Source organism: Equus caballus, chromosome 8, assembly GCF_041296265.1.
Source record: "Equus caballus isolate H_3958 breed thoroughbred chromosome 8, TB-T2T, whole genome shotgun sequence".
Classification (NCBI taxonomy): domain Eukaryota; kingdom Metazoa; phylum Chordata; class Mammalia; order Perissodactyla; family Equidae; genus Equus; species Equus caballus.
The window spans coordinates 22,860,965-22,872,754 of NC_091691.1; the positions used below are offsets into that span (position 1 = coordinate 22,860,965).

Sequence of the window (11,790 nt, forward strand, 5' to 3'; positions counted from 1 at the left end):
TCCTGTTGGCCTCACAGTAGCCGTTGGAAACTGGGCAGACTTGGTCAGAACGAAGAGACCCCAACAGCATCCTTCCATGCCTGAGAAGCTTTTCCACAAATATCGGGCTGTCATTTTATGAATTAGAGGCTTATATACACTCAAAAGTATACTTGAAGTACATATTTTATGAATTTCAGGCTTATATACGTAAAGCCATCTTTGGTATTCATACATTTGAAAAAACAACAAAATTAGCACAATCTGATTTTTCTCCATAGGAGTAAATCTCATCTACTATAAAATTGTTTAGTATAAATTTTATGTTAAAGAAGGGGAAGTTTAACACTTGAATCCTGTTTTATATAAATTTCAAAAAAAGATTGTTTTAGAAACAAATAACATTGGGAGGAAATGGACATTTGAAAACTTGCTCATCTCCAGACTTCTGAGGTCTGATAGGGTCAGTAGAATAGCCTAAAATAAGACTGATGTTGTTACCATTAATAGGTTGAACTGATATGAAAACAGATCAAACCTTTTACTTAAGATTTTGGAATAAGTAATCCTTCCACATTAACTGTAAGGCTGCTCATTCAATGAATATTTATTGAGGGCTGCTGTCTGTCAGCCACTCCTCCTGGTGCTGGGAACGCAGCATTGAACAGACTCCCTGCCCTCATGGAGCAGACATTCTAGGGACACACACGTTCTCTCAATTGTCCTTTCTCTCTGTTGTACTTTGTCTCATCTCTAGGGTACAAACGTGTTTAGGTCTCTTCTAGTCTCCCAGAGTGGTCTTTCTGAAATGCAGATGTCATCTGGCCACACCTTGGCCCACATTTCTCCATATGATACCCCAGAGCCCTCTACAGGCCCCTCTCTCCATACCCTACACCCCAGCCACATTGTTGATTGTTCCTCTCTGAAGAGACCCTAACCGTCCACAGCTCACATCTTGGTCCAGTAGTTCTCTGGAATCAGATCTATCTGTTGCCTCCCCCTGTCTGTCAAGAGCCCTCTCAAATCTCACCTTCTCCCAGAAGTCCAACCAGATCCTACTGTCATAAGCCATATATCCTTTTTCAGTAGTTACACAGCACTGTTCATTCATTCATGCAGTCAGGAAGCAAATATTTCTTGGCATCCAGCAGGTGCCAGGCACTGGGAGTATAGAAATAAAGATATAACCCTCACTTTTAAAGAGTTCACAGTCCATGTAAAAAAATCAAGAGTTCACAGTCCAGTCAGGGAGGCAGGCAGGTAAACCAGTGATTGAGTGCTAGTGTCGTAAGTGCTGTTAATGACAGGTGCAGTGCTGAGGGAGCTGAGAGGGGCACTTCACCAAGGCTAGGAGGGACAGGGACGGCTTCCTGGAGGGGAGGTAGATGGATGGGCTGATTTGAGTTACACTTTGATTTAGAAACTGTGTGATTCTTCTTAAAGTCAGCTTAAACAGAAACAAGGTTTTTTTTTTAACGTGAGTTTTTCTGTTTGTCCTGACTGGATTTTAAGCCCCAGGAGGACGGGAGTGTAATTGTCACCTCTGTCCCCTTGGTTTGTGGAGTAGAGTGGAACCAAGGTATAATATACATTGGCAGTTACTCTTATCTTCTGTGGGTCATTAAAAGTTAGGTTTTGGGGCCGGCCCCGTGGCTGAGTGGTTAAGTTCACGTGCCCTGCTTCGGTGGCCCAGGGTTTCACCGGTTCTGATCCTGGGCATGGACATGGCACCACTCATCAGGCCGCGGTGGGGTGGCGTCCCACATGCCACAACTAGAAGGACCCACAACTGAAAATATACAACTATGTACTGGGGGGCTTTGGGGAGAAAAAGGAAAAATAAAATCTTTAAAAAAGAAAGTCAGGTTTTACTTGGATTTTGGAGACTGACAACAGTGACTTATGTTTTGGTGTCTATTCTCTATGTTTCTAGTATTCATATTTACTAACAAGCCAGCTGGAATCTCAGCGAATCTACTGGGAAAACAAGATAGTTCGGATAGAGAAGGACACAGCGGAGGAAGTAAGTTTCTGGTTTGGTGACTGCTGCAAGGCCAACATGGCAGGGCCATCTGATGTCGGGGTGGGAGAAGGCAGAGTATGGGGAAGAAGGAGTCTCAGACTCTTCCTTCCCAGTCTGATGTATAGGTAGAGAACTGTTTTGCCTCTAAAAGGAAACTGTCTGTTACATGTCACTTATCTCTCCATAAAGCTGGGTAGGAGGGAGAAAAAAAGGAAAGAGGAATTTGGAATCAATTGGCTCACCCTAGTAACCTAACTCTAGATCAAGATTCTAGAGAGAAGTGGTAAAGACTTGAATCATCATTCTATTACAGACTTAGCCCCAGAGGCACTTTCAGGCAACAAGAAATTCGAGACCACGATGAGAATGAAATTGGTCAAAAAGAAGAAAAGGGAGAGACAAAAATATGCTATTGCAAATGAGGATAATTTAAGAAGGGGAGGGAAGCAGACATATTCTCACCTGGGATAGGTAAATCGAGAAGAATGTATTAAAATTTTATTGTGTGCTGAGCTAAGTATAAGGAGAAATAAGATAAATACCTGGTATGTACCCTAAAAAGAGGAAAAAAAAAAAAAGAAACGGATTTAAAAGCTCAAGTATTTTGGGATTGGGAGGGTGGGTTGTTTGTCAGCGTCAGTCAGGTTTGTAGCGCCTTGTGCAGTTCCACTAAAACACAGAAGCAGGCCCACGGGGGCTCGTGATTTAAGTCGGCCACTTGGTTTGTCAGCTTGGGAACAGCTGCTTTGGGGAGCTGAATGTGGGCTTTTGCACCAACAAGAGGGTGCTGAGCCCTTTGAATTGACACGAATAAAATTGGGCAGAGATGCTGGAGCTGCAGTGGTCACTGTGGTGCCTTGCTGCTCTAGGGCAGTCATTTTCCAATTTTAACAAAATCCTTTAAAGAAGATGACGTTCACTACTCTAACCGGTAAAAGAGAAAAGTCGTGGGATTTTGGTGGAAACCAGGCCGGAGGGCCCAAAGCTCTGCCTGCTTGGTTTTCCTTTGTCTTCAGCACATACAAGGAACCCTGAAAGTTCCAAAGAAGGGAGTTTGAAAATTGGTGAGCACTTGTGGGTTTGTATATTAATTAGGGCTCTAGGAACCATTCTTGGGACCTAGGGACAGTGTTCATAATTCAGTGATTCTCCTAGTATTAAATAAAGGCTTTTAAATTTTTTAAATGATTATTTTAGTAACTTTGTGAATCCCCACAACTGGGTCTTCAGACGGGGCCGCAGAGCTAGGCTTGGGGCTCACCTCTGGTAGCTAGGATCATCCTGGAGCCAAGCAGGCAGAGCTAGGCCCTCATTTTGTGCTGGGCTCATGGGCCCCAGTTTCTGGGGATGCCTACAAATGAAGAGAAATCAGGTTTTAAAAATTAAAGGTTAACACCAGCTTTAAAATGATCTTTAGTTAAAGGTTCTTGATGAAATTCTTACGAGAACCTTCCAAGCAACAGAAGTGTCTTTCCAGAGCTGCTCGAGGTCACTTGGCGCTCTAGTTCTGAATAGGGCTTGATTGGAGCATGGTGGGAAGGACGTGCCTCCGACAGCCCGAGAGAGCGAGAGAGAGAGAGAACGAGAGAGAGAGCACGGTCGCTGCCATGTGGTGTCCGGTGATGGATGCCCAAGGAGGAGCACTGACAACTCCGTGCAGCCTCACTAAGGAGTTTTTCTTCGGACTGTCTCAGCGTGACCACCTAAAGTGCTTCAGGGAGACCCTTGAGAACTAAACTCAGAATTCTTTCTGCCTTTATTCTCTAGGAGTGACTGCATTCCCTGACACGTGCCCATGAAAAGCAAGTCAAGGGGCAAGGAAGCTAAAATGTGTGAATCTGATGATTACTTTTAGGGGGTAAGATGGAGGCAAGGATAGCCCTGAATAAAAGCTTGAAGGACTTGCAAAGGATGTTTTGTTTTCTGATAACAAATGTTACTTATCCCTAAGTTAATAGATGAGGCAAGTTCCTGCCACCGTCCCACTGGTGCTCTGCCCATTGGCACCTGCAGCAGCAGAACATGTGCAGGGAGAAACAGTACCCGGCCGTGGGTTTCACTGACAGAGATTCTTGTTCATGAGCCTCATAAAAAGTTAATGTGGGAGAGGGGAGGGGATGAAGGTTGAAGCTCATTGTGGACTTCAGTTACGATACTGTTCCTGTCCCCCGATGCCTCAGGTAGTGCAGTTATTATAGCCTGTGAGCAGACTGTTCTAGAAAATGAATCCCATACCCACTTGAAGGTTCTTAGGGGGCCGCGTATGAAGAACGCAGAGCAGGCAGTCAGGACGGTGATTCCCCTGGATGTCCGTCTTTTCTCTTTGGACCTCTATCGCCACGTAAATCAGTATTTTTCCAGCTGGGGATTGTGAAATGAGTTTGGTGGACCACAACAGGCATTTTTTTTTTTTTTTTTTAAGATTTTTTTTTTTTCCTTTTTCTCCCCAAAGCCCCCCGGTACATAGTTGTGTATTCTTCGTTGTGGGTTCTTCTAGTTGTGGCACGTGGGACGCTGCCTCAGCGTGGTCTGATGAGCAGTGCCATGTCCGCGCCCAGGATTCGAACCAATGAAACACTGGGCCGCCTGCAGCGGAGCGCGCGAACCCAACCACTCGGCCACGGGGCCAGCCCCACAACAGGCATTTTTATTAAATGGAATAGGACATCACACGTCTTGTGAAACTCTTGTTTCGGGGGTGTGTGTGTGTTTGTGTACTGAGTGTTTTTATGTGGGCTAATGTTTAAAAAAGCATTAATTTAAACCATTGTAACTTTTGTCTATAGCAATATTAAAAAGCTGTTTGGGGTTACTTGATATTTTTCATCTTGATTTAAATGTGTTTGACTTAAGTATCTTTCCAGTTTCCCTAAAGTAACAGGAGTCAGTTTAGGAGAAAATGTTAAAAGGATCTAGTGGTCTCTTATTGTAAAAGAATATTGAGGAGAAAATTAATACCAAAATAGAATTAGAGCAATTTTAAAGCTATTTTTATTTTTATGACATCGAACTTTTAGAAATCTCCCTTTAATTGCATATTCTTCCGACTTAATGGAAGTTGGCCACAAAATTAATTTCTACAAAACAGTTATTTTTTAATTAAAGAAAAGAAAGGGCAATGCTGTTAGAGACCTGCTAGGCAGGCTGTATGGCAAATGTTTAAAAAGAAGGTCTTAAGGCCGGCCCCGTGGCATAATAGTTAAGTTCAGCGCACTCTGCTTTGGTGGCCTGGGTTCATGGGTTTGGATCCCAGGCACGGATCTACACCACTCATCAGCCATGCTGTGACAGTGACCCACATACAAAATAGAGGAAGACTGGCACAGGTGTTAGCTCAGGGCTAATCTTCCTCAGCAAAGGAAAAGTATTAAAAGCAGTGGCCCTTTCTCTGGTATGATGAATATTGCCTGCATCATGGATCTCTGCCGAGAGTTTAGATCTTGCCCAGGGGTCACTTTTCCTTTGCTATACACTTTGGCTTATAGTCTAATGCAGAGAGAAGTTTAGAACTTGACTTTGGACCTAAACTTGGGGTCCAGTCCTGAACCCACCACACTCCAGCTAGGTGACCTTTAGCGTATTGCCTCACCTTTCTGTAAGCCTCAGTTTCTGTAAAAAGTTGACATACTTAAGTCATAGGCTTGTTATAAGATATAAAGGAGATGCTACTTATAAGACACCTAGCTGGTGCCTGGGCCATAGGATTGAAATTCTCAGTCACTTTCAGTTCCTGTTACCATTGCCTTATGATCCACCCGGCCTCACTACTTTCGCTTCCTGCCTAATCTTCTCCTCATGTCCTTAGAGCGTGGGGTTGAGGCATTTCCCAAATCTGTGGATCCTCACACCTGAGTGAATCCAGTGTCTACCAGCTACACTTCAACAGACTCTTAGCTAGGATTGCTGCCATCTGACACATGATACAACAGAATTTTTTAATTCTCTCAAGTTTGTAAGACAATGAGTTCTATATGTATGTGTGTGTGTATATATGTATATATTGCCTTTAAATAAACTCAATAAAACGAACTACTTATGTTCCATATGGCTTTATGGTTCATGAGAAAATTAATAGTTTGGAGACCAAAAAACCCCAAACAGCTAGAATCAGCTATCACAAGATTCTTAGATTAGATTAGTTTCTTAGATTATTTGGATAATAACTTTTGGAATGTAATCTCAGGAGGAGAAAAACGATGGTGAGTTAAGAATGGGAGGCCCTGGTCTGGCTTCTGACAAACCGTCGCCTGCTCTGCCGCCTGAAGCCCTTTCTTTACTTCCGAGCAGTTTCACTTGACATTCAGCAGCTCCTAATCCCTCATTCATCCTGGTATAGAGAAACAATAAGAAAAAAGGACTTGTTGAATTTTTTATTCCTATTACAGAATTCTTTTAAAGGATTGGCTCACATTTTCTGAGTTTAGCTTATCAAAGTTTTATACAGGTAATTGAAAAAAAAATTGTGAAGTTAGTCCCAAAGGCCACACAACTTTGTCTTTGTGAAATGAAACTGATCTCTGTTTGCTCTTTCAGATTAACAACATGAAGACCAAATTTAAAGAAACAATTGAAAAATGTGATAATCTGGAGCACAGACTAAATGATCTCCTAAAAGAAAAGCAGTCTGTGGAAAGAAAGTAGGTATAATTGGTCTGTTCTTTAAATTAGCTGTTTTATTGTAACAGGCTCCATAAACAGATAATTTCCTCCATTCCTATGGAAACACTCTCATTTTCAAGTGTACACATCACCAGGCTTTCAGGGGTCTCCCTACATATGGAGCAAACTTATTGTGACTCCCTGTTTATTAAAAAACAAGGTGTTTCATGGCAGATGTGTGCCATGTGGAATGCAGTGCTCTCTCCTGATGTTTGTGCTTATGGTATGCACAAGTATCTTCCATTTTTGCCCGTAGAAAGTCATTTCTTTGTGCCCAGAGCCTGAGCTTCTCTGAGCCATGGTGGCTGGGAACTGGCAGTTAGAGTCTAAGCTGGAGACGGCGTGTGTTCTGCACTTGGACAGGAATTAAAGGGCAGAGATGTTGAATATGGAGGAAAAAAACGTATGAACAGCATGCCAAGCACATACTCTGCTGTTATTTGGGAAGATAGTTGCTCCTGATTGAAGTTACCTTTCTGTTTAAGTTATACTCACAAAAATAATTGGATTTTGGGGCCAGCCTGGTGGCGCAGCGGTTAAGTGCACATGTTCTACTTCAGCGGCCCGAGGTTCTCTGGTTTGGATCCCGGGTATAGACATGGCACTGCTTGGCAAGCCATGCTGTGGCAGGCGTCCCATGTATAAAAGTAGAGGAAGATGGGCACGAATGTTAGCTCAGCACCAGTCTTCCTCAGCAAAAAAAAAAGAGGAGGATTGGCAGCAGATGTCAGCTCAGGGCTAATCTTCCTCAAAAAAAAAAGTTTTTCTTTTTTTGTAATAAACCTTTTATTTTGGAATAAATTTAGATTTATAGAAAGGTTTCAAAGATAGTGCAAAGAGTTCCCATTTACCCTTCACCTGTTTCCCCCATTGTCAAAAGGTGGGAATTTTTTAATAGTTTTGTGTTTGTGTGTGTGTGTGGTAAAATCTATATAACATAAAATTTGCGACTTTAACCATTTTTGAATGTACAGTTCAGTGACATTAAGTATATTCAAATGCTGTGCAACTATCACACACTCTGCTTCCAAAATTTTTCATCACCCTGAAACAGAAGCTCTTCACCAAAGGTATTTTTTTTAACTGATGTAAAAGCAACACTACAACATTAATAGAAATAAAATTTAAAAATTCTTCTATACTTTCAGCACCCTAAAACTTTGTGTTAACAAATTAAAAAGTTAAAACTGGACGTTTTCTTTGACCCCCTAGATCCTGCTATCTAGAGGTAATCATTATTAACAATGCCAGAGATATATACAGAGATTTATCAACATCTCACATACATAATCTTTTTTCTACAAAAATAGAATAATATTAAGTATTCTGTTTGGTAAAATATTCTATTTTGGAGATTTTTTCTTTTCTTTTTTTTAAGATTTTGTTTTTCCTTTTTCTCCCCAAAGCCCCCCAGTACATAGTTGTATATTTTCGTTGTGGCATGTGGGAGGCCTGATGAGCAGTGCTAGGTCTGCAGCCAGCATGTGAACCGGCGAACCCTGGGCCACCCAAGCAGAGGGCGCAGACTTAACCATTTGGCCACGGGGCCGGCCCCTGGAGATTTTTTTTCATACTGCCGCATAGATTTATCCTGATCTTTGTAATGGCTGCATGGTATTCCATTGTATGGAGTCCCTGTAATAATTTTAACCAGTTCCCTATTGATGGATATTTAAGTTGTCTCAAGTCTTACACTACTATAAACATGTTGCAATGGGCATCTTTCTCCATGTGTCTCTTAGTGCAGTCCTGAGTGTATCTGTTCTGTAGGATAAATTCCTAGAAGCAGAATAGCTGTGTCAAAGGGCATGTGAAAGTTTGATATTCATAGACCTTGCCAAGTTGACATCCAGAGCGTTGGTACAGTTCACACTCCATGCCAATGTGTGGGGTGCCTCTGTTCCCATGCCCGAGCTCTTTGGCATTCTGATACATAAAAATGGTATCTCAAATGGTGTTTTAATTTGTAATTCTTTATTTACGAGTAAGATTGAGCATCAAGAATAGGGCATTCCTTATTCTTGAAAACCCTTCTCCAGCAAATTCAGTGAGGTCAGAACACTTGACTTGCCAAGAATGCCACTTTTCTTCGTAACTTCTTTATCTTGCTATCATCTCTAAGCCACCTACTTAACCACCAACTGCAGGACAGAGAAGCGGCAGAAGTTTTACCATGAACCGCAGAATAGTTTCTGCTGTTGAAAACTTTCTGATGCTTTAAAAAAATTGTCTTGAAGATACACTTGAGTTAACTAGAGTAAAACGTTTGCTTTGCATAGCTGTTGCGGTGGCAGCAAACCATTCTCCCTGGGCATGGGACAGAGGAGTCTGCCTGCCCTAAATGGATTCTGAGGTCACGGCTGCTCTGTTCCATCCCAGAGCAGAAAGGGAACTGTGTCAGCAAGTGACAAGTGCGCTCTTGTCTTCCTTTATTTTCCAAAAGGTGCACTCAGCTAAACACGAAAGTGGCCAAACTTACCACGGAGCTCAAAGAGGAGCAGGAAATGAACAAGTGTTTACGAGCCAACCAAGTCCTCCTGCAGAACAAGCTGAAGGAGGAGGAGAGGGTGTTGAAGGAGACCTGTGACCAGAAGGACCTGCAGATCACTGAGATCCAGGAGCAGCTGCGCGACGTCATGTTCTACCTGGAGACACAGCAGAAGATCAGCCACCTGCCCGCCGAGACGCGGCAGGAGATCCAGGAGGGCCAGATCAACATCGCTGTGGCCTCGGCCTCCAGCGGCCCCTCTTCAGGGGGCAGTGGGAAGCTACCCTCCCGGAAGAGTCGCAGCAAGAGGGGCAAGTGACATTTCGAGAAACAGCTGTCCCTGAGACTGTCTTCCCTGGCACAGTGAGAGTGTGCGGGGGCCTTCAGCTAAATGGGAGGCTGGATGGACCCTAAATAAGTACCAGTGAAGGTCAGGCCGCCGTTGTTCGGATCTTTCATTGCTAGCGTGTGGTGTAATGTAGCGGGTTGATGACTACATTTGGAATGATGACTATGTGAGGGGAACGGGTGGTGTTTGCAAAGGTGGCTGCTTTTTCAACCGTAATAGTTCACTAACCTCAGACATTCTGATGACCATTTTGCCTTCCTACTTGATAGATGCCCCAACTCTGCTGTACATTTTTCCGTTGTATTTATCAAATTGGTGTATTTGGTGTTCAGTTCTGGGGTCGGTTTAAGACGTCACATTTTTTTGTCACCTCGAAGGTAATGTTACCTCGCACTAAAGCACCCAACCTCCCTGAGGGCACGGCAGCTGCTTTAAAGAGGTTTGCATTGACTGTGGAGGACTCATGGAAATTCTCTAGCATTAAAGAGAGGTTTCATTGACTGCGGAGGACTCATGGAGATTCTCTAGCATCGGTTTCCTATCACTGTCATCCGTCCCTGCCTCTGGAGAATTGAAGAACTGGTTCAATGTTATATGAAAAGAGTCTGGGCCTGTAAACCAGGCACCACTGGCTTGTCACCAGCAGCCATCTCTTCTTGCTGTAGGGCTAGCCAGGAAAAACAAACAGCCCAAGGCCGACTGAGTAGACCTAGTTTAGGAAAAATGATGATGTTTCCACTTTGTTTATTTTTGATGACTCCACACCTCATTATGAACCTCAAATAAGTAGGAGGCTTAATGGTTGCTCCCAGACTCTAATCTCAGAGTGGATTTCCTAGCATCTAGCAAGAATAAGCAGGCAGATTTATCATCCGTGTGAAAATGTAGTGTGAGGCCTCTGACTAGCTGATTGTGTATTTTGCTGGGATCGCTGTTTTCTGAATGTTTACAAAAGATTGGGCTGCATGTTCAGGTTGCGGCTAGAGGGAGCTTGGGCAGATTTTCAATTATGCTTTCAAGATATCACCAAAAGCTGCTCCTAAATCTGAAAATTAGAATTTTAACAGAGCCCCCTTTAAAACAGTCATGTAATGCTTGTTGTGGGCCAACAGAGGGGCTGTGTACTTTGTCTAGCAACAGGAGCTCAAATAATTCATAACGTGCAGTAACTGAGCAAAATTAAAGTAAGACCTGTGTTGGAATTTAGCTTCCAAAAGAGATAGCTGGATAGGTGAACAAGACATACTGTTAAATGATGGGTTTTGTTTTCTGTTTTATAATTAGCCAAAGTTTTCATATTATCACATTTCAGAATTTTTTTTTAGCCTACGGTTAGGCCGCATCCTCTTTGACCTAAATGTCATAGATGTTAGTCGTTAGCGCACCAGGTCTGTCGCCGATCATCCATTTTGTGGGATGTGCTGCAGCATGTCCCAAGAACCTTGCCTGTAACTTTGCAAATGAATGTCCGCAGACATTCTCAGTTTTTCCTTAGGGCGGACCGACCCTGTCAGCCCCCCTTGGACTTACGTATACAGATGTCTAAAGCGAGCGTTGGGGGGAAAGCATACCCTGGTTCTCTCTCCTATAGAGATTCTATTTTATTTAAAATCTATTTTTACACTAGTTAGAATCCTGCTTTTTTGGCCAAGTATTTGTCTTGCATGTCTGACCTTGCAGAAGCTGGAGTGGATTGTGGCATACTAATGAAGAGAATTAGAAGTAGTTTACAAAGCTTGCTGCTCCTCATTTCTCTATGATCACCTCCATCAAGCAGCCCTACCACCAGCTGGGAGAACAGAGATTTTCGTACAGGGGAATAAGTGGTCTGAAAGGCTGTGCCCAGAGTAATGAGCAAGTAGGCAAATGTTTCAAACTACTTGAAGGTTTAAAAAAAAATCTTATCGAGATATGTAAAGAAAATGATTTTAAAAAAAGGTCAAAGAGTCATGTTTGAATTTGACAAAATTACATAAGATAGAAGCTGTTAGTGTTTTCTTCAGGATGGAAAAGAACCACTTAACATAGCCATCCTACCTTGAACAATGAAATTGCATTAAAATAACCAAACTTTGAAATGATTCTGCCCCGTGTGAAATTTGTGTCTTTGATTGACATTTGCTTGGGAGCTTGTATCTAAATAATCAAAGAAAACGTCAGTGGCCTGGATTTAAAAAGCAGCATAGAAATCAACCCGTCAGCAATATAGTGAGCAGCTGGATTCTTCATCTTTCCGCCCCTTTGCTCCACCTTCACAAACTAATAAAAAGTAGCTGAACCAGATGCAGA

At 42.7% G+C, this 11,790-nt stretch overlaps 1 protein-coding gene across 4 annotated transcripts in view; it reads left to right on the top strand.

Moving 5' to 3' along the window:
* Positions 1-11,582, top strand: part of BRAP (BRCA1 associated protein) — a 28,566-nt gene extending 16,984 nt beyond the window's left edge. For 2 of the 4 annotated variants that reach the window (XM_001494131.6, XM_014742197.3), the window contains exons 10-12: positions 1,916-2,005; positions 6,539-6,642; positions 9,108-11,582. In XM_001494131.6, the coding sequence (XP_001494181.1) occupies positions 1,916-2,005; positions 6,539-6,642; positions 9,108-9,471 (558 nt within the window). In that variant the 3' untranslated portion in view covers positions 9,472-11,582. The remainder of the gene's footprint in view (positions 1-1,915; positions 2,006-6,538; positions 6,643-9,107) is intronic. The other 2 variants (XM_005612596.4, XM_070220106.1) reach the window with 1 other exon arrangement.
* The last annotated feature ends 208 nt before the right edge of the window (positions 11,583-11,790 follow it).